Source organism: Macrobrachium rosenbergii, chromosome 5 (genome assembly GCF_040412425.1).
Source record: "Macrobrachium rosenbergii isolate ZJJX-2024 chromosome 5, ASM4041242v1, whole genome shotgun sequence".
Lineage (NCBI taxonomy): Eukaryota > Metazoa > Arthropoda > Malacostraca > Decapoda > Palaemonidae > Macrobrachium > Macrobrachium rosenbergii.
Window position 1 is genome coordinate 50,406,494 of NC_089745.1, and position 23,482 is coordinate 50,429,975.

The window sequence follows — 23,482 nt, forward strand, 5'->3', positions numbered from 1 at the left end:
TAGAATCATTTTTACATGGAATCACACTCTAAGGCAATTCCTCTACTTTTAAAGTCTGTCATTTACTGTCTACTAGGTTTCAGCTGCCTTACCTGCTTAACAAACGGACAATCTGGAAGCATGCCCAGCTGATGTGCCAATTCTGTCTTTGTGATTTTTATGAAGAGAACATCACTTGATTCTGGAAGGACTTTTGCATCTCCCCCTTTTGATTTTTTCTCAGGCGAGGAGACATCAAATGCCTGACAATTGAGAAAGAGCATACAGTAGAGCATACAATAGAGCATACAATAGAGCATACAGTAGAGCATACTATCAGGAAAAAAAATTTTGTCAAGATAATACATAGGTTTCTAAACTGTGTGCAGAGCATTCTAAGGCATGCCAGAAAAAAAAAGAAGTTAAGTGTACCTTAGTTTTACCAGACCACTGAGCTGATTAACAGCTCTCCTAGGGCTGGCCCGAAGGATTAGACTTATTTTACGTGGCTAAGAACCAATTGGTTACTTAGCAACGGGACCTACAGCTTATTGTGGAATCCGAACCACATTATAGCGAGAAATGAATTTCTATCACCAGAAATAAATTCCTCTAACTCTTCATCAGCCGGCCGGGGAATCGAACTCGGGCCTGGCGAGTGCCAGTCCACAGCTCTACTGACTCTCCCAACAAAGAGCTAAGGCATGCCAGAACAAGCTAAAATTCTCTTATATTTATTACAGTCTTAAATCTGATACACCCATGCAGTCACAACACCAGGAAGAGATATTTAGCTGTGAATGACTGAAAATCACAATCTGGGTTTGCAGCAACAGCTGTATGAAGAATAATGTGGAATACGAAATTAGGGTGCTGTGTAAAATCTGATTCCAAGCTTTGGAAAATTGTGAAACAGGGTCACACATTCCCCTAGTAATTACAACTGTTCAGAATTAAAAAAAAAATATTGTATAAAAATACTTTGTAGACCTTAATTACACATAACTTCAATTCTCTTAACCTAATCTAACCTAGCCTAATGGACAAAAATTAAACTGCTAGGTTTTTTTGGCTTTGGATAAAAAGATCCAAAATGTTTGGAGACTATTGTGTTAATATACCATACAACACTGAAAACATGGGTGCATGACCGTCATTTAACACGTTTTACAATCTAACAGGTCAATCATCTGAAAGAAAACAAATCGATCAAAATCCGTAGTCTCAGGATATTAAGTAAAAAAGTTTTTTTTTAAACTACCCTTCATGAAACAATAAAGTAGCTCATAGTGAGCCAGAGAGTACCTGCAGTGATCTGGGAAAATTTCCAATGTTTACTAAGCTACAAAAAATGTTGCCTTTCACTAAGTTTGTCTTTATTGATGTACCTTGTATGTAAACTGAAATTACTACTGTATCCAGTTGCGTAATTTGAAACGACAGAGCAAACATCTTTGAAACGGAAATTGCTGAACCATCCACAATATGAAAGAAAAACTTTTATCCCTAAAACCCAGAAGCTGTAAGTAAAACGATTTGGGACAGAGATGTGGGGACCTAAAATCAAGAACAGAACAATGCATATTTGGATTGATGTGGCTGGACGGCAAAAATGCATCTAGGCCTACGACCAGGAAAACTAAATGAAAAGCACCCATAATGGGCACCTACGATTTTGTTTTGAACGTCCTTCTGCTCATTTCAGTTGTCCAGGAAGCGAAAGAAATTAGATTTTTGTTCAGATCACTTTATTCACCACTGCTATGAGAAGAGGAATGGTTACTTGATATTTATTTGACTAGTGTTGGACGTTGTTGTTCTGACAAAATATGAAGAATAAAATCAAAATACAAGGGAGAGAGAGAGAGAGAGAGAGAGAGAGAGAGAGAGAGAGAGAGAGAGAGAGAGAGAGAGAGAGAGAGAGAGAGAGAGAGAGATAAGTGGACAATGGAGTGTAGCAATTGTCTGCCTACACACAGCTTTACTTAACGAAATATAAATTATATATATATATATATATATATATATATATATATATAATACATATATAATATATATATATATATATATATATATATATATATATATATATATATATATATATATATATATATATATATATATATACAATGTATGTGTATATTTTTATTTATTTATTTATTTATTTATTTATTAGATAGATACATACATACATCGCATAAGCAGATGTACAAAAGCAGTGGAAGGTGACTGTCATCTCATACAATATCCATATTCCAAACAATGACATTAGTAATAGTTTAGGCCTTATTCTCACTGACACAATACACAATATACAATATCTCATTTTAAACTGGGTGATCCCTATATCTATAACACTTTTTTTCCTTACCAGTACGTCCTACATTTTTAATCTAAATAGCAATTTCTAGAACAATAAGAACAAATAACATTACCTTGAAGGACATTACAACAAGTGACGTGAAAACTTACAGTGGAAAGTACAACTCTTGAAAACTCATCCAACTTCTTCTCTCGGTCATAAACAGTAGTGAAATTTAAGCGAAGTTTTTCCTTTGTTTCCTGCCTGTAGTTTGGAACTAGACCAATTCTTTCAAAGAAATTGTTAAGACCCATATGGTATTTCGAAGCATAAAACACGTCTTGGAACATCAGGAACTGCAATAAAAATATGTTATCTATTCCTCTTAGTCACGCACACATGAAAGGTATCATAAGCCTATCATTATGTTTAAGAAAAAAGTTCTCTTCAAACAAAGATTTTGCTGACAAACACATTATGCACGAGTTAATACTAAATATATTGTAAATCTAACATAACATAAATAAATACATGAATAAATTCGTAACACATCTGAATCAGAACAGAAGATAAAATGCAAAAGCTACTTTGTCGTTCTTTATTCTACCAGCATGTGAACAACGCAACAAAAATAGTATCCACACACTGAGTTTTTGCAATAAAATTCAAGTAGAAAACATTTGTTTCCTTTCCTACGGTAATAAAATTGTAGACCACGTTCATTACGCATAAAAACAGGTGATTTTTACATCAATAATAATTATGCAATTCAATAAACAGTAACCTTTCCATTATTTTACCTTGCAATGTTCACTAACAATTTTTGCCTGTATACCTGTTGGAATTAACTAGTTGAAAAATATTTACAGCTCATCAATAGCAGATGCTAATTTCTTTAGTACTACAGTAGTTTACTTTCCATGGAAGAACAATATGAGTACAGACTGTAGTGTAACTGTAAAATGTGGATTTCTGATGGCTCTTATTGTGGCGGTACCTTACAAAATGATATAAATCTTAACTGATACAATGCATGAAAAATATTTTTCTTCAAGAACACGCTGAAAAGTCAATGTCAAACCTTGAAATGTTCTCGATTAATCCTAATACTCACCAGATCATAATGATTTGAAACCTGATGCACTATTCTCATGTAAAGTGCTGAATGTCTGATAACAACTTCAACGTTTGTGAAGTCTATAGTCCTGAGCAGCTCCCCTTTCATACTCACAACCTCTATTCTCCTCGAGTCTGAGACGAATTTTACTATCACATCCCGAGTTTCCATGTAGCTTATTCTTTCTGAAATATTAACATTTAATACAAAGTTCTTCTCAGAAAATATAATCTACTGATTTGGTACCTTACAAAAGGCATTTAAAATTGAAAAATCAGCTTGAGCAGCATATGGAAACAATGGAAGTTGAAACTTCAAGAAAAAGGAAAGATCTTACAAAAATCATTAAAAATATTATGATACTCTTGTGGAACACACCGTATTGTCCCTTGCCTTAGCTAGCCAATTTCTATAGAATAAAATGCTAGAAAAGGGAGAATAACTGAATGATTAGATATTACAGACTCATGCCAGAGCTACCAATGCCATTCATGCTAAAAATACCTCATTTCTAAACATAATACTGTATCTTTAAAGGAAAAATCAGGTCATACAAATCTCACATACACCACATACAATTCATTCATATCTATAGTGTCTCCTCTACTTTAAAAACAAAACTATTCATAAAAATCCTGCTCTTTAAGATCACAGTCCACTCCTGAGATCCACAGACTGGTTCATGATAATTCACTTCTGAGTATGAATCACAGACTGATTCATGATTATTCACTCCTGAGTATGAATCACAGACTGACTCATGATAATTCACTTCAGAGTATGAATCACAGACTGACTCATGATAATTCACTTCTGAGTATGAATCACAGACTGGTTCATGATAATTCACTTCTGAGTATGAATCACAGACTGGTTCATGATAATTCACTTCTGAGTATGAATCACAGACTGACTCATGATAATTCACTTCTGAGTATGAATCACAGACTGACTCATGATAATTCACTTCTGAGTATGAATCACAGACTGGTTCATGATAATTCACTTCTGAGTATGAATCACAGACTGACTCATGATAATTCACTTCTGAGTATGAATCACAGACTGACCCATGATAATTCTCTTCTGAGTATGAATGACTAATGATTACAACATCATGGGCCAAAACCCATGACTCATATACGAACTTCATTCCCAACCATGGTACAGGAAAGTACCAGCTATGATAAAAATTCCTGTTTATGTACTGTAATGTACAGTTTAATGTGACTGGAATATGTATTAATGAGAATTTAAGCCAATGAAAATTTCCCACACATGAAGGGTATCAGGACTCAAATCCAGAAACGAGGTTTAAGAGTTTCCCTCCCACCATTGATTCTCCTTTGAGAAGGATTCCGTCAGAACCGTCAGGAGAAACATTCATAGCACTGACCGGGATCAGGATATCCTCCTCTTTCAAATTTCTTGAGACACAACACAGCTTAAAAGACATATAACGAACATAAATGTTATGTTGGAACACATGGCTGCCATGCACTTATAAAGTTACAGCACAAGGGTCATAATCTTCACCCCCCTTAACTTTGGCACTTTCAAGACATGCAACAGCCACACCATAAATTTATGCATGACATAACACAGAGGGAAAACAAATATTTCCTAATAAAAAATGCCCAAAATCAAAAGCCGTACTAAAATGCGGTGCCATGTAAATTCCACCCACGAAAATTCCACCCTCGAATTTTTCACCCATGTAAAATTCCACCCACGAAAACAATGTTATATATAATATTTACAACAGAGTTTCACCCGTTTATTACTTGTTTATTATTTAATTATTTCCGACCACAAGAATTGAATAATTTACCTGTAAACAATTCCGCTGCTGTTTAATTACTTTAAACAACCATCTTCTTTACATAATAGTATTTAGATTTAGACTCAACTTTCCCAAGATTCCACCCACGAGAACTGTAAAAGTAAATTCTCATTATTTACTGAAGCTTTAAACAATGGCCCTAACATTTATTACAAGTGTTTGAAAGTGCTACTATATCAGGATTTTTGTTTCATTTTGGTCAGCCCTGCTGGCGTAAAATTTGCGAACTGTGTACAAAGGTACAATACAACACTGACTCTTCTTTAGCAATAAAAGTGAAATGCTTTAGTACTTTGGTATTTTTACCCACCCAAGACGCAGTTGATGCTTTTCAACCTCTTTCTTATGACGACGATCTACCGACAAAATTTATTTCATATCTTGAAAAAACTTACATTGGTATTCAGCGCGGTAGAAGGGAACGCAGACGAAGTGTAGAACCTCTTTTCCCTCAAGAAATATGGAATGTAAGAGAACGTACTCTAAATGACGAACTGAGGACGAACAATCATGTTGAAGGTTTTAACAGTGCTCTAAGAGCCTCTCTAACAAGTATGCATCCAAATTTGTTGGCATTTTGTTCTGCACTGCAAAACGAGGATGCTCTTACACAAACAAAAACAGTACATTTAAGACGAGGAGGTGCCTCCCAGAAAAGAAAAAAAGGCGAGATGCCTCCCAGAAAAGAAAAAATGACGAGGAAATGCCCCCCAGAAAAGAAAAAAGGACGAGGAAATGCCTCCCAGAAAAGAAAAAATGACGAGGAAATGCCTCCCAGGAAAGAAAAAATGACGAGGAAATGCCTCCCAGAAAAGAAAAAAGGACGAGGAGATGCCTCCCAGAAAAGAAAAAAGGACGAGGAGATGCCTCCCAGAAAAGAAAAAAGGACGAGGAGATGCCTCCCAGAAAAGAAAAAATGACGAGGAGATGCCTCCCAGAAAAGAAAAAAGGACGAGGAGATGCCTCCCAGAAAAGAAAAAAGGACGAGGAGATGCCTCCCAGAAACGAAAAAAGGACGAGGAGATGCCTCCCAGAAAAGAAAAAAGGACGAGTAAATGCCTCCGAGAAAAGAAAAAAGGACGAGGAGATGCCTCTCAGAAAAGAAAAAAGGACGAGGAGATGCCTCTCAAAAAAGAAAAAAGGACGAGGAGATGCCTCCCAGAAAAGAAAAAAGGACGAGGAGATGCCTCCCAGAAAAGAAAAAAGGACGAGGAGATGCCTCCCAGAAAAGAAAAAAAGGACGAGGAAATGCCTCCCAGAAAAGAAAAAAGGACGAGGAGATGCCTCCCAGAAAAGAAAAAAGGACGAGGAGATGCCTCCCAGAAAAGAAAAAAGGACGAGGAGATGCCTCCCAGAAAAGAAAAAAGGACGAGGAGATGCCTCCCAGAAAAGAAAAAAGGACGAGGAGATGCCTCCCAGAAAAGAAAAAAGGACGAGTAAATGCCTGCGAGAAAAGAAAAAAGGACGAGGAGATGCCTCCCAGAAAAGAAAAAAGGACAAGGAGATGCCTCTCAAAAAAGAAAAAAGGACGAGGAGATGCCTCCCAGAAAAGAAAAGAGGACGAGGAGATGCCTCCCAGAAAAGAAAAAAGGACGAGGAGATGCCTCCCAGAAAAGAAAAAAGGACGAGGAAATGCCTCCCAGAAAAGAAAAAATGACGAGGAAATGCCTCCCAGAAAAGAAAAAATGACGAGGAAATGCCTCCCAGAAAAGAAAAAAGGACGAGGAGATGCCTCCCAGAAAAGAAAAATGACTAGGAGATGCCTCCCAGAAAGGGAAAAATGACGAGGAGATGCCTCCCAGAAAAGAAAAAAGGACGAGGAAATGCCTCCCAGAAAAGAAAAAAAGGACGAGGAGATGCCTCCCAGAAACGAAAAAAGGACGAGGAGATGCCTCCCAGAAAAGAAAAAAGGACGAGGAGATGCCTCCCAGAAACGAAAAAAGGACGAGGAGATGCCTCCCAGAAAAGAAAAAAGGACGAGTAAATGCCTCCGAGAAAAGAAAAAAGGACGAGGAGATGCTTCCCAGAAAAGAAAAAAGGACGAGGAGATGCCTCCCAAAAAAGAAAAAAGGACGAGGAGATGCCTCCCAGAAAAGAAAAAATGACGAGGAGATGCCTCCCAGAAAAGAAAAAATGACGAGGAGATGCCTCCCAGAAAAGGAAAAATGACGAGGAGATGCCTCAGAGAAAAGAAAAAATGACGAGGAGATGCCTCCCAGAAAAGAAAAAAGGACGAGGAGATGCCTCCCAGAAAAGAAAAAAGGACGAGGAGATGCCTCCCAGAAAAGAAAAAAGGACGAGGAGATGCCTCAGAGAAAAGAAAAAAAGGACGAGGAGATGCCTCCAAGAAAAGAAAAGAGGACGAGGAGATGCCTCCCAGAAAAGAAAAAAGAACGAGGAGATGCCTCCCAGAAAAGAAAAAAGGACGAGGAGATGCCTCCCAGAAAAGAAAAAAGGACGAGGAGATGCCTCACAGAAAAGAAAAAAGGACGAGGAGATGCCTCCCAGAAAAGAAAAAAGGACGAGGAGATGCCTCCCAGAAAAGAAAAAATGACGAGGAGATGCCTCCCAGAAAAGAAAAAACGACAAGGAGATGCCTCCCAGAAAAGAAAAAACGACAAGGAGATGCCTCCCAGAAAAGAAAAAAGGACGAGGAGATGCCTCCCAGAAAAGAAAAAGGACGAGGAGATGCCTCCCAGAAAAGAAAAAGGACGAGGAGATGCCTCCCAGAAAAGAAAAAAGGACAAGGAGATGCCTCCCAGAAAAGAAAAAAGGACAAGGAGATGCCTCCCAGAAAAGAAAAAAGGACAAGGAGATGCCTCCCAGAAAAGAAAAAAGGACAAGGAGATGCCTCTCAGAAAAGAAAAAAGGACAAGGAGATGCCTCCCAGAAAAGAAAAAAGGACGAGGAGATGCCTCCCAGAAAAGAAAAAAAGGACGAGGAGATGCCTACCAGAAAAGAAAAAAGGACAAGGAGATGCCTCCCAGAAAAGAAAAAAGGACAAGGAGATGCCTCCCAGAAAAGAAAAAAGGACAAGGAGATGCCTCCCAGAAAAGAAAAAAGGACGAGGATATGCCTCCCAGAAAAGAAAAAAGGACGAGGAGATGCCTACCATAAAAGAAAAAAGGACAAGGAGATGCCTCCCAGAAAAGAAAAAAGGACAAGGAGATGCCTCTCAGAAAAGAAAAAAGGACAAGGAGATGCCTCTCAGAAAAGAAAAAAGGACAAGGAGATGCCTCCCAGAAAAGAAAAAAGGACGAGGATATGCCTCCCAGAAAAGAAAAAAAGGACGAGGAGATGCCTACCAGAAAAGAAAAAAGGACAAGGAGATGCCTCCCAGAAAAGAAAAAAGGACAAGGAGATGCCTCCCAGAAAAAAAAGGACAAGGAGATGCCTCCCAGAAAAGAAAAAAGGACAAGGAGATGCCTCCCAGAAAAGAAAAAAGGACAAGGAGATGCCTCCCAGAAAAGAAAAAAGGACGAGGAGATGTCTCCCATAAAAAGAAAAAAGGACAAGGAGATGCCTCCCAGAAAAGAAAAAAGGACAACGAGATGCCTCCCAGAAAAGAAAAAAGGACAAGGAGATGCCTCCCAGAAAAGAAAAAAGGACAAGGAGATGCCTCTCAGAAAAGAAAAAAGGACAAGGAGATGCCTCCCAGAAAAGAAAAAAGGACAAGGAGATGCCTCCCAGAAAAGAAAAAAGGACGAGGAGATGCCTCCCAGAAAAGAAAAAAGGACGAGGAGATGCCCCCCAGAAAAGAAAAAAGGACAAGGAGATGCCTCCCAGAAAAGAAAAAAGGACAAGGAGATGCCTCCCAGAAAAGAAAAAATGACGAGGAGATGCCTCCCAGAAGAGAAAAAAGGACGAGGAGATGCCTCCCAGAAAAGAAAAAAGGACAATGAGATGCCTCACAGAAAAGAGAAAAGGACAAGGAGATGCCTCCCAGAAAAGAAAAAAGGACGAGGAGATGCCTCAGAGAAAAGAAAAAATGACGAGGAGAGACAAGGAGATGCCTCCCAGAAAAGAAAAAAGGACGAGGAGATGCATCAGAGAAAAGAAAAAAGGACGAGGAGATGCCTCAGAGAAAAGAAAAAAGGACGAGGAGATGCCTCCCAGAAAAGAAAAAATGACGAGGAGATGCCTCCCAGAAAAGAAAAAATGACGAGGAGATGCTTCCCAGAAAAGAAAAAAGGACAAGGAGATGCCTCCCAGAAAAGAAAAAAATGACGAGGAGATGCCTCCCAGAAAAGAAAAAATGACGAGGAGATGCCTTCCAGGAAAGAAAAAAGGACGAGGAGATGCCTCCCAGAAAAGAAAAAAAGGACGAGGAGATGCCTCCCAGAAAAGAAAAAAAGGACGAGGAGATGCCTCCCAGAAAAGGAAAAATGACGAGGAGATGCCTCCCAGAAAAGAAAAAAGGACGAGGAGATGCCTCCCAGAAAAGAAAAAAGGACGAGGAGATGCCTCCCAGAAAAGAAAAAAGGACGAGGAGATGCCTTCCAGAAAATAGAAAAGGACGAGGAGATGCCTACCAGAAAAGAAAAAATGACGAGGAGATGCCTCCCAGAAAAGAAAAAAGGATGAGGAGATGCCTCCCAGAAAAGAGAAAAGGACGAGGAGATGTCTCCCTGAAAAGAAAAAATGACGAGGAGATGCCTCACTGAAAAGAAAAAATGACGAGGAGATGCCTCACAGAAAAGAAAAAATGACGAGGAAATGCCTCCCAGAAAAGAAAAAAGGACGAGGAGATGCCTTCCAGAAAAGAGAAAAGGACGAGGAGATGCCTCCCAGAAATGAAAAAATGACGAGGAGATGCCTCCCAGAAAAGAAAAAATGACGAGGAGATGCCTCCCAGAAAAGAAAAAAGGACGAGGAGATGCCTTCCAGAAAAGAGAAAAGGACGAGGAGATGCCTCCCAGAAAAGAAAAAATGACGAGGAGATGCCTCCCAGAAAAGAAAAAAGGACGAGGAGATGCCTTCCAGAAAAGAGAAAAGGACGAGAAGATGCCTCCCAGAAAAGAAAAAATGACGAGGAGATGCCTCACAGAAAAGAAAAAAGGACGAGGAGATGCCTCCCAGAAAAGAAAAAAGGACAAGGAGATGCCTCCCAGAAAAGAAAAAAGGACGAGGAGATGCCTTCCAGAAAAGAAAAAGGACGAGGAGATGCCTCCCAGAAAAGAAAAAGGACGAGGAGATGCCTCCCAGAAAAGAAAAAATGACGAGGAGATGCCTCCCAGAAAAGAAAAAAGGACGAGGAGATGCCTTCCAGAAAAGAGAAAAGGACGAGGAGATGCCTTCCAGAAAAGAGAAAAGGACGAGGAGATGCCTCCCAGAAAAGAAAAAAGGACGAGGAGATGCTTCCCAGAAAAGAAAAAAGGACGAGGAGATGCCTCCCAGAAAAGAGAAAAGGACGAGGAGATGCCTTCCAGAAAAGACAAAAGGACGAGGAGATGCCTTCCAGAAAAGAGAAAAGGACGAGGAGATGCCTTCCAGAAAAGACAAAAGGACAAGGAGATGCCTTCCAGAAAAGAAAAAAGGACGAGGAGATGCCTCCCAGAAAAGAAAAAAGGACGAGGAGATGCCTCCCAGGAAAGAAAAAAGGACGAGGAGATGCCTCCCAGAAAAGAAAAAATGACGAGGAGATGCCTCCCAGAAAAGAAAAAAGGACGAGGAGATGCCTCCCAGAAAAGAAAAAAGGACGAGGAGATGCCTTCCAGAAAAGAGAAAAGGACGAGGAGATGCCTTCCAGAAAAGAGAAAAGGACGAGGAGATGCCTCCCAGAAAAGAAAAAATGACGAGGAGATGCTTCCCAGAAAAGAAAAAAGGACGAGGAGATGCATCAGAGAAAAGAAAAAAGGACGAGGAGATGCCTCCCAGAAAAGAAAAAAGGACGAGGAGATGCCTCCCAGAAAAGAAAAAATGACGAGGAGATGCCTCCCAGAAAAGAAAAAAGGACGAGGAGATGCCTTCCAGAAAAGAAAAAAGGACGAGGAGATGCCTCCCAGAAAAGAAAAAATGACGAGGAGATGCCTCCCAGAAAAGAGAAAGGGACGAGGAGATGCCTTCCAGAAAAGAGAAAAGGACGAGGAGATGCCTCCCAGTAAAGAAAAAATGACGAGGAGATGCCTCCCAGAAAAGAAAAAAGGACGAGGAGATGCCTCACAGAAAAGAAAAAAGGACGAGGAGATGCCTTCCAGAAAAGAGAAAAGGACGAGGAGATGCCTTCCAAAAAAGAGAAAAGGACGAGGAGATGCCTTCCAGAAAAGAGAAAAGGACGAGGAGATGCCTCCCAGAAAAGAAAAAATGACGAGGAGATGCCTCCCAGAAAAGAAAAAAGGACGAGGAGATGCCTTCCAGAAAAGAGAAAAGGACGAGGAGATGCCTCCCAGAAAAGAGAAAAGGACGAGGAGATGCCTCCCAGAAAAGAAAAAATGACGAGGAGATGCCTCACAGAAAAGAAAAAATGACGAGGAGATGCCTCCCAGAAAAGAAAAAATGACGAGGAGATGCCTCCCAGAAAAGAAAAAATGACGAGGAGATGCCTCTCAGAAAAGAAAAAAGGACGAGGAGATGCCTCCCAGAAAAGAAAAAATGACGAGGAGATGCCTCCCAGAAAAGAAAAAATGACGAGGAAATGCCTCCTAGAAAAGAAAAAAAAGACGAGGAGATGCCTCCCAGAAAAGAAAAAATACATGTCTATAAATGAAAGATTGGAAAATCTTGTTGAAAATGACCAGCAATCATGTACAATGGAATTCTCAAACGGATAGCGCATAATTTGCATTAAAAACCAAGAAAAAGTATTATATTTTAGATCCCTTTGTTTTAAACTCATTCTAAAGAATTAAAATGCATTCATATTGTAAGCTTTTATAGTTTATGAATAAAATATACGTTTAACATCATATGTTTCTATATTCCGTATTAGTTTCTATAACTTCTATATTTTCTTGGGCAGAATTTTACATGGGCGAAATTTTTGTGGGTGGAATTTTCTGGGTGAAATGTTCGTGGGTGGAACTTTCGGACCACCTAAAACTCAAGTCAAAGCATTAAGGAAAGTATTTGAAAACTACAATACTGTGCAATTTCTTAATTCCATTGGGATAACAGGTTTTTTTTTTTTGCCACAAGCAAAGTGAATCAGCAGCTATTCACAGAATGAAAAAAGTGGAGATAGCTGCCATAATAAAAACAAAAATAGCATATTGTACAACTTAAATTCCAGTGAGCGCCAACACATTGAACCGGAGCACCTTGGGCCAGTAATTTCTGGCGGAACCTAAGCAGATGCTGGGAGTATTTTTCCTCAATACAGCCTGTATAAGAATTTTAGGGAGTACTAAACTGGATTTCCTGAAAAAACCTCTTGGCTGACTTTTGTTTCTTTCGACTATTATATTTTTGTAAAATAATCTGCATCTGAAAAACCTGACTGGATCAAAATGAAGGTTGACGGATAATGATTCAAAATTGTTACTCTCATAAACTGTATTTCTAACAGTATCAACTGCTGATCATCAAGCCTAATAGGTCTTTGCAGTACATAAAACAATCTCTGAATCATTTAATCATAATAATTTTTTTTTTTTTGGTTTACACCTCCCACTTGTCCTGAGGAGTACAATACTGGAAAATCTCAAAATTATGAAATTTGCATGTGATCGTTCTTTTGGTTATTACATGCTCTTATATGCAACTTGACTGTTGTGACTGTCTGTTTGGGTCAAAACTTTTAACTCCATTTTCGACCTGTTCCCTTCGTCCGATGGACTTGAAATTTTGCAGGGTTACTCAATCCCAGTGACAATACAGTCTTATATGATCAGTAAGCCAGCAGTGACCTCTGGTGACCCTACAAGTGACCTCGCCCAGTATCTCAGGATTTGTATGAAGTGAATAACTCTTCTTTGACTCGGTAGAATAAGTTAACTCTACGGATTTTCAAAATTTTGTTTGGCCCGACAGGTATCACATTCAATTTCGTTAGTTACAATCATAAGTCGGTTACAATTTCTGTCAAAATGAAAAAAAATATTACAACATTTTAAAACACGTTTGTATTAAAATGCACTAAAAAGTAAAAAATTATTTTTTGAGACACCAGGATTTTCTTTCAGTTATTCATGTCTACAAAAATAAAAGTGTGGGCACCAAACATGGAAGGAAATGCTACAAGAAATATATTTTTTTATTCCTTGTAGCATTTCCTTCCATGTTTGGCACCCACGCTTTTATTTTATTGACATGCTTAATTGTAAGAAAATCCTGGTGTCTCAAAAAACTATGTTTTACTTTTTGGTGCATTTTAATAAAAGCGTGTTTAAATTTTTTTATATTTTCTTATGATTTCTTTTAGTTTGGTTAATTCGTTTTAAAATCACTTTGATGGATTTCCTATATCAGCAATGCTCCAAAGTTATGAAACCAAAATAAAGATGAAAATATCTGTGCTCACACGTCAAACACCAAAACAAATTAGCTTAGTATTCCTCCTTAACTTCTGTTTTCCTTTATTATACGGTATGTTAACTTTGAGGGTGGGTAACTTCCCAAAGATACAAACATATGGAAAAACTATTCAAGCGATTTTATCAAAATACCATTTAACTCCTTATATAAATATACCTGGCTATTCCTTTCATGCATTAATGAAATGGGCCACTTGCAAATATTAACTTCTTTCACCCAAGAACCAAGGGTTTAATCACATGTCCAAATTATGATGCCTAAAAATGAAGTATTATTGATACTAAAAAATTACTAGATGTAACAAAGTCTACGTGCCATTCATATACCGTAGTAGACTGTAAATTATCTTCCACGGGAATGCAGCACTTGGAAACACTAAACTTTAGCCAAAAACCAGCTAAAAATATGGCTCTCGTTGCCACCAGCAATCAAGCATTTCATTACGTGTAATTTCAGAAAGAATACCCTCTCACTGCATAGAACATTTACACATGTCAATCTACTCATTTAAATGTTAATGTAGTCACAAATCAAATGCACCACAAATATTTCTCACATAGTATGAAAAGTATCTAACGTATTCTTAAAATACAATTTCACTATAGAAATGACCTTACCTTTAGCTTTGTGTGACAATTCATCAAACGAAACCCTTTCGCTATCCTTCACTTGTTTAATGCTTTTCATCCTCTTGGCCTTGATAATCACATAGGCCCTCAAACCTGCAATTACATTTTTATATTTGATTCCCATGAATGTGGAATAAAGTAATACATGTGCCACTAACACTGCTGTGTTTCGCCAGCCATTCAGTACTAACCCTTCTATGCTTTGATATGACAATATCAATTGGATCTATACCTGTTGTAATAAATTATGTTATCGTAATATCAGCAATGAACACTTCAGAATGCAATGAGCTGCTACACTCCATATTTTCTTGGTTAGACATAGTATTCAAGAAAACTTTTCTACCTTACGCAACAATAGTCAGCCAAATCTATTGATAAATTCAAATATGTTTAGAAGGTTGACTTTGCTCTTCAATGCGTTGAATTTTTACTAAACGCATGACAACTGTATATCATGAAGATTCAATCGTAACAAAAAGCAGAACACACTTAACTAATGAGTAGCTAAGCAAAGGTACAGGATTTCTGGTCTAACCACTTTTGCGTAACTATGAGGATGTTAAAACAGTCACCTTTCAGTATTACCACGATCTTACTGAATCTACTCAGCAGTACCCTATACTATAGCAGGGTACAGCCTGCAATGAGCCTTAAAGTGCAATCTAGCCATTCAGTGTAGTTCTTTGTCGTGATCTTCTGGTCTGTAGCCGAGTTGCAGTCTGCCTTTCACTTTTACACACTTGGTTTAACTCTCTTGCAACTGAGTCGTGCAAGCTTAAAATTTTATTGCTATAATTTATGCGTTTTAGGAATGCAATGGACCTGCCCTATGAGAGTTAATCAACTTAACTCTGTGGTCTGGACGAAACAAAAGGTTTAAGTAATACAGACACTCTGAGCATAAATATAGTATAAAATTCAAATTACCTGCACATGCCAGGACAACTATACCAAACGATAACACAAAGGATATTTCAGAGCCACTGAAATAATCGTATGTGCCCACTTCTGTGCATTTCTCAGTGTTCCCGTCCCATAATTGTGGGAGATATTTACATGTTGTTGAATTATCATCAACCAAAGTGCAGTTTACTGTTACGTTCAGTGTTGTCTGGCAATATCCACCAATATCTGTAAAAAGACAAAGAATATTATATAATGAGAAAATGATATAACGAGAATACAGCTTATATCTAGGCTTCACGTGGGAAGCCTAAAGCACATGTAAGACAGCTGGTCTAAATAATAAAAAAAAAAACAAGAAATCGAATTTGGTCACCTTTCCAGGGTACCTGTATTTAGTCTTTGCAAGTCAGTAATTACACAGCGTACGTGTGCATTTAGTATAACCTTCGTCTGCAAAGTACAGTATATAACCTAGGCTATTTAGGAGCAAAAACTAACAACTACTGATTGATGTATAAATTATTTTGCACTTAAAAATCAAAAAAGGTAAAAAACCAATTGTGAATACATCCAATTTTAAATCCTACAAAAAACCCTTTTACTGAATCTTCTTTTCTATAGTAAGAAAATCTCATACTACATATCTATCACTTCAAGGAATAGATTTCCAGTAATTTATCCCAGCTGACTAGTTTCACGAATGAGTCAGGGCATCTCCTCATTTCATCTAAATCAGCATTCATGTCATCTCATTTCATCCAAATTAGCAAATTATGGGCGTCCCAGTGAACAGCAGAGAAAACGTGAGGGCATAAAATCTTAGCCCATACTAATGCATCCTTTCCTTACTTTGAAGGCAAGGTGATCTAAAATTTGAATCTAAAGATGAGTAGTCCAGGTATTCACAATATAACCCTGTGAATACATATCAGAAAACTACACTTCTAAACATCTTCAATTCTTATAGTGTGGGCTACATTTTGCTAGCCTTGATTCTCTTGGCAAGCAAAAAATCTAGAAAAATGCGACACGTGAGAGGAGATATGCGGCACTTACCGTTGCCCGGATGAACAGCTGTAAATGGATCTTCCTGAATGTCTTCTCCAGCAATCAGGTTTGTGACTGACTGAATAATATCAATTATTTTAACCTGGCGAATCCTAGATTGCTCTTCATCAGTAAAAGCACTGAAAATGAATAATGTTAAAAAAACTGAACCTTTATTCTCAAATATCTGTGGACCACACAAGAAAAAATGCTGTATATTTTCACAAATATTACAAATAAATAAATTACACCGCCAAAAAGAAACATATCTATTCTTACACGTTATGGTAAACCAAGTCAGGATGTCTCGCTACTCACAATCCATGCATAGTTTTATGCAAAATAAAAATGTACATCAAACACTATGCTCACGATGCCCGGCTTCTCTACCTTCATTCTTTTCAATAACTGGGTACCTATGCACAATGATTTCATCTAAGTAAACCTGGCGTTTGCTCTCATGTAACGGTGACTGCATCTACAATACCCTTTGCTTCAGGGTCATGTTTACGCAACAACATGCTTGATGATAGTACATTTGCGTTAGTTTTAAGGATGCAGCACAATTCGGATTTCAAATCACGATTATATAACAAAATGAACTGCAAGTTAAGCGGTACTAGTAACAAATTTGTTTTTGGAACTTCTTGACTAAAAAAGTGTGCGTTTTCTTAATCACAAAAGTTATTTGTGTGTAATTTGAGGTCTAAATGTAAGAATGTACTGACTTATGTATGTCACTCCCCCCCCAGCGCCCCCACCCGAAGTCCTACTATCACCACTGTACCGCAGCATCTCTCTTCTAATCATATCAACTCCTAATGAGTTTTAATCATGTCCACATTTTAGTCCTTCGTACCCATGATTTCCTGGGCCTTCCTATTTCTTTCATATTCACTTCCTTTCTGACTAACTATTCCTCATCTCTTGTCATTTCATGTCCAAATTCTCTTACTCTCTGAGACCTCTGGCTATTTTTGTCTCTGACCATATCCCCAAGACTTTCTCATTTGTAATATGATCTTCTAAAAACACTGAACAAGAATCTTCGCACTCCGTAGTTATACTTCTTAAAAATCTCCTACATTACTGCTACATGGAGTAATGCAGACATTTACCAGAAGCAGTATGCATCACACACATCTAAATCTAAGGTATAAAGAACACAGTCCTTCCATAACTTGACCAATGTCTAGTTTACCTTGGAAAGTATAGTATAATGATGATGAATAAAACGAATTAATCCTATAACCAAAAAAAAAAAAAAAGATTGTGTTAATGAAAACAGAACAAATACGAAAAATATCTGTTCTACTCACTCATTTTCTTCATTTTCAAACCAATATCGATCACCGTCACGAATTCTTTCAAACTGGTCGAGGATGATTCTGAAAATAGCAATGTTAAATTTGACGTTGAACTCATAAAACAACACAAAGAGGGGCACCAGTAGCAAATTAAGCACGTATCAAATCAGGAATCCAGTGATTTTCTGGAATAAGAGATACTGAAAAAGTGCTTATATGTAGATGAAGGCAAAATTTGTATTGTTAAAATCTTGAATAATAATAATAATAATAATAATAATAATAATAATAATAATAATAATAATACTGTACTACTACTACTACTACTACTACTACTACTACTACTACTACTACTACTACTACTACTAATAATAATAATAATAATAATAATAATAATAATAATAATTTTTCTCGAAAAAGATATATTAAAAATGTACGTACTAAATGCAGATGAAGGCATAATTTTTAACTTTTCAAAAATCTTGCATGCTAATAATAATAATAATAATAATAATAATAATAATAATAATAATAATAATAATGGATAAATTCTGTACAACATTAAAGATCAAATACCATAAGTATGGTCACCCTATCAACATCACATTTTCTTGTCACAAGTAACCCCCAAGATAGTTGTGTAAGGTTATTTTTGCATGAAAAATTTTTTCCCCAACCCTACTTTGCCTTTGTAGACTAATTTGTCCACTATAGTTAACCGAGAGATTTGCACCTCAGCAAAACTATAACGAGGTAAAAGTTTTCTCCCATACAATTTTTTTCTATAGACTTTCAACACACAACTGACTTTTACAAATTTTTTACAGTAATCTGTCATAGACAGCAGAACTCACAATAACTCTGTATTTCAGCTGTGCAGCAGCAGTACAATGCAGCAGAAGTATAATGAATATCAGTAATATAAACGTGATACAGCTGCATAAGAATTTCAGTTAATTTCAATCAATAACTTATACTCCTTTACTCTAATTATATTTAGCTCCTCATTATTGAAGTAGTTATTATCTATGATCTCGTGCTTCAAGTAATAGACAAAAGGGGGGGAGGGGAGGTGGGCAGGAGAAGGGTGTTCAAAGAAGGAATTAACAAAACTTTTTAACAACATCTGCAAGAGCACAAAGACAGTGATTGCGCTCATACACCTCTGACCTCCCAAGTGCCTAAAATGACCTTGTTTTGTTGACATTATTTTAATTGCATCCATGTTGCTGGCTAAATTTAAAAGTCAGGAGAGTATTAGCAACAAAATTTGGCAATATTAATGCAAAAACACAGGGAAGCATCAGAGATGAATTACAGATTAAAGCAAATTCCTCACTGGACGGGTGGGCACCGTCTGCTGGCCCCGCGTTCGATTCTCCGACCGACTAATGAAGAATTAGAGGAATTTATTTCTGGTGATAGACATTCATTTCTCGCTATAATGTGGTTCGGATTCCACAATAAGTGTAGGTCCCGTTGCTAGGTAACCAGTTGGTTCTTAGCCACGTAAAATAAGTCTAATCCTTCGGGCCAGCCCTAGGAGAGCTGTTAATCAGCTCAGTGGTCTGGTTAAACTAAGGTATACTTAACAGATTAAAGCAATGTACCACATTGTTGATAAATCACAATGGAGTTGCTAGGTAACTCGAATGCATGTTGACATCAGCAAAATGAAGGTGGCTGTGGATGAAGGCCACAGGAGATGTGGCATGGGATGAGGGAAGGAGGTTTGCACAGGTAAGAGTAAGCTGAACCAAAAAGGTCATGGCTGTGATTTTGGGTCTTGAGAATGTGCCAGCTATGTGGAATGTGGGTCATATCTGCCTCTCGAGTGAGCTGCCTGGCTGTCGGTCACACAAAAATTATAACAGTGATATAAACAGTAATGGTGGGATTATTCAAGTTTGTGACAGGTCTTCAACATCACCAGTAGCACTGAGAGGAGGCCTTTGTGCCCTCTTGTATCTCGTTCTGGCAGAAAGTATTTTAATGGAAAGGAAATACCAAGGAAGTAGAAAATGACAACTCCATCTTACTCCAGAGTTATCTGATATGAGAGAGAGAGAGAGAGAGAGAGAGAGAGAGAGAGAGAGAGAGAGAGAGAGAGAGAGAGAGAGACTTACACAATGAAGCAAATGAATCCCTGGTGTAAGAAAGATAAATTCATTCAAGACACCAGTTGTACTTACATGTGACCATCTGTAATCTTAAAAGTAGGAAAATGGCACAAGCAAGTATACAGCAACTTATTCTTGCACATAATAGGGTAAAACATAACTGGTCACAGATGAATAGATGAACTGCTGTGACAGCTGCAAAGTGTCAAACAACAATTTAACCAAACATCTATTACTTATATGGATGTACCAAGAGGCATAAATGATTTCATGAGCAAATGAATGACTATGCTCCTTTTTTCTGCTTGTCTTCTGGCATTTTCCCAAGGGCATGCATTAAATTTGTCTGAGGTAGGATCCAGCTATCAAATGGGCCATACTTATATACAGTATTGGAAGAAGAAGGGGCTTGGTCTGCAAGGATAAACTTCACTTTTTTTTTTTATTCTGGTATTCATTTTTCAAATGTTCCGCTAGGAAGGGGAATTTATTTTGCCTCTTCATTGAACGTAATTAAAGAAAAAATTCCCCAAATCATCTGACAGCAAATCACTTACCATTCAATCAGTAACTTATGCACATGCATTATTCACCTACAATGTACTCAACCTACAGTTTACTCCACCTATAGTTTACTATTGTGCAAGAACTTTTACTGGCCTCAATATCTCATCTAAAGAGGGAATCGAGCTACAACACTTTAATTTTATCAAAGGAATGAACGGACAGAACTAGATTTAAATAAAAATACCCTTCCCATATCTGTACACCTTTCAAACTAAATATCTCATAATATATATATCAATAAATTAGTGAAATATAGAAATATACACAAATGGCCAAATCCTTTTCAGTCCTTATTAGTGCATAGAAACCAAAGGCAATGGCATTAAACCTTAAGAAAAATAAAAAAAAAATATCGCAATACCCGGTAACCTACTTTGAAAAAAGCTGGCCAGGTCCCTTGGTTGTCTCTAGAAGACCTCCAGGCCAAATGTCCAGTTGTGATGGATCCTTATACAGAAGCTTTAGTTTTCTGAGAACCTGAAACCAATAACATTTTTTGAAAAAACGAGCTATCACCTTGAAAAGGAGAGGCTATACATATCCTGCCATTCCCAGAAAGGAAATTTTTTGGCTTTCATACCATAGATCTCAAGTTTATTTTCCTTCGCTGAACCTATTCTTTGACATTTCCATGGTGAGCTACAATCTAAAAAGGCAGCTAATTTCAGAAGGTAGCTATAACTAGATGTTTAGTATCTTTGAAAACAAAGGTACTAAATATTATTGTTATTACTCACATCATCATCGACTTCTGTCCTAGTCACCCTCTTGAACTCTTCAACTTCTAATGATTTTAGAGTAGGAAGCCCAAAATGTTTTCTGGCAGTATTGTAATCGGGTAATCCATGATCACGTCCACGCTGGATATTCAGAGCCATCAAATCTCGCCGAGAAAAATCTAAGGGACCAAACACACTACCTAAGGGAAAGAAAAGCATTCGTAAACATCCAAAACAAAAATTGATGCTATGATGGAACTAAAGGTTGGAAACCTTCACCCTACATAAAAATAATACAATATAAGAACCAAATAATTTTCAGTTCTGGAAACACGGCGAGTCATATTTTCTCATCTATCTTCTCAAAGGTTAATTCTATTTGTCTATTTCAAAGCCAAATTTATCCCAAGCATTACCCAGTCTTACCTCTTAGATCCTCAACGATTATGTTGTCCTCTTTTTCCGAGCTCTGGCTACTGAGTCCCATCAAAAACCAATTAAAATTATGGCGATTTTCCGTGAAAAATTCCTACATGGGAATAAAAGCAAATATTTATATTGGGGAGTTAAAATAAAAAAAAAATAAAACAAAGACAGGAACAAGTACAATACACACCAACATCCTCAAAGAGCTGTACATGCAGTAAAGTAATAGTGCAAATAACTAACATTTTTATATACATATTCAACATTCTGAATACACTTAAATGTAGAACCGTATCAAGAAGCTGTTTTATTCTGATTTCATCTTCATCATACATCATCATGCACTCCAACAATCTCCTCACAACTGTTCTATAACTCTCGCAAAACGGGTCTTCAGAGGCATTTTCATGTGTCATTTTGTCTTGCCCAAGCAACTGTCTCATGAACATATACAGAAGGCTATTGTGATTTTGTGTGAGTTAAAACTACTTTGCTGCTTGTGTTATAGTGGTATTAGTTGAAGAATTATTCACTGTAAATTGACTTCATATTTTTCTGTTTTGTGTTTTCTGTATGTCATTGTATTAATGCATGAACTAGTTTTGCTTTATTCCTCTTTGATCTACTTGAAGTTTTATCTTGTGCCATTACCAGACTAATTTTTATCATGTTGCATTAGTAATTGATAGCTTGACTGAAATTACCGTTGTAATTATTTTTCCTCACATTGAAATTATGTTTGTTTTACAATAAGGAGCCAAATAACGTAGGATAACGCCAGACCATAGTGTTAACTGCTAAACAGGATATTTAAGAAATAAAGTATATGGAAAAACTGAAATTTCTTCTCATCAGAACTGAGTAACATATAAAGTATTTCTTACCAGTCTAAATGCTAAAAACTTTCAGATCTAAATTCCATAGTAAACATATTCCAACTCAATTATACTGGCAATTTACTTGAAAAATATCAATGATACAGTATGTGCATTCAAAACTTTACTAGCCTGTCAAAGCTCACACTTCCTACTCACAGGTGAACGCCAGAAGGAATTGCAAGTCCTAACACCGGTGACCCTGCCTGAATATTCAGAAGCACCGAGTCTGAATGAAGCTACAGAATGACAATTCTTGCTATTCTGCGTACGAAGATAACCTCCTGATGTAACCAGTGTATGGCCAAACCGCATGGCAGCTGACTGGAATACATGACTCACTTGTGGGTTTATGTTGGGATTATATCCTGTGAAGGAAAGTTACCCAGGTTAAGAATAAAAATGTACTCTTCCAAGGTTTATAAATCAAACACAGTCTTTTTTCCTCAAAATTAACAGTAAATAACTAAAATTAAGCCTATTAAAAATCAATTGTATATCCTTCATAAATAATGTTAGATACTCAAAGATAGGAAAATAATAAACATTCGAACTCATCTCAATATAAATTGTAGTTTTTATATGGCCAATAAAATAGTGGAAACAGTGAAACAGTAGGGACAGTCTAACACGTGCCTAGGCAACGTCCCTAAACTCCCAAAATAAACACCTCACCCCCCGTGTCATAAAATGTAAATACAGAAATTAAAAAATTACAGGCAGGAGCAGGGAAAACAAATTTCTGCTGTCATTTTGTGGTGAGGTTTGTTGCTTGGGGAGAGGTCTGTTCCTCTAGCCTACATCATTCTGAATACTTTAACTGTTGGGCACAAAATACCCATACCACAGTAACACTGCGAGCATTCACAGTTTAAACAGGTAGTAAATGCCTGGTCAAGTTACCTCATATTCTCTTATAAATTTTCCTGCAAGTGAAAGCATGCACTATTTCAGCAATATAAATCAGTTTCCAATCACCGAGAGTGAATGTTACAGTATACTTTACCAGATATTTTATGTAAAAGGTAAGCCATGAAAACTCACCTTTGTACTTAGAAGGCTCAGCTCTCATATATTTTGGTAGCCAGTCATACAGAACAATCGACTGATAAGTGGCTATTACCCACTTTCTTGCTTCATTGAATATTCTGTCATCTGAAAATTCACAGG

At 37.4% G+C, this 23,482-nt stretch overlaps 1 protein-coding gene across 1 annotated transcript in view; it reads right to left on the minus strand.

The window, feature by feature from the left end:
- LOC136838771 (dual oxidase 2-like) overlaps window positions 1-23,482 on the minus strand; it is a 79,808-nt gene that overhangs the window by 30,577 nt on the left and 25,749 nt on the right. The window contains exons 9-20 of the mRNA XM_067104274.1: window positions 23,357-23,467; window positions 22,472-22,680; window positions 21,438-21,540; window positions 21,030-21,211; window positions 20,666-20,769; window positions 17,618-17,686; window positions 16,308-16,438; window positions 15,273-15,476; window positions 14,331-14,435; window positions 3,396-3,583; window positions 2,452-2,637; window positions 93-242 (exon numbers count right to left, since the gene is read on the minus strand). Of these exons, the coding sequence (XP_066960375.1) occupies window positions 93-242; window positions 2,452-2,637; window positions 3,396-3,583; window positions 14,331-14,435; window positions 15,273-15,476; window positions 16,308-16,438; window positions 17,618-17,686; window positions 20,666-20,769; window positions 21,030-21,211; window positions 21,438-21,540; window positions 22,472-22,680; window positions 23,357-23,467 (1,742 nt within the window). The remainder of the gene's footprint in view (window positions 1-92; window positions 243-2,451; window positions 2,638-3,395; window positions 3,584-14,330; window positions 14,436-15,272; window positions 15,477-16,307; window positions 16,439-17,617; window positions 17,687-20,665; window positions 20,770-21,029; window positions 21,212-21,437; window positions 21,541-22,471; window positions 22,681-23,356; window positions 23,468-23,482) is intronic.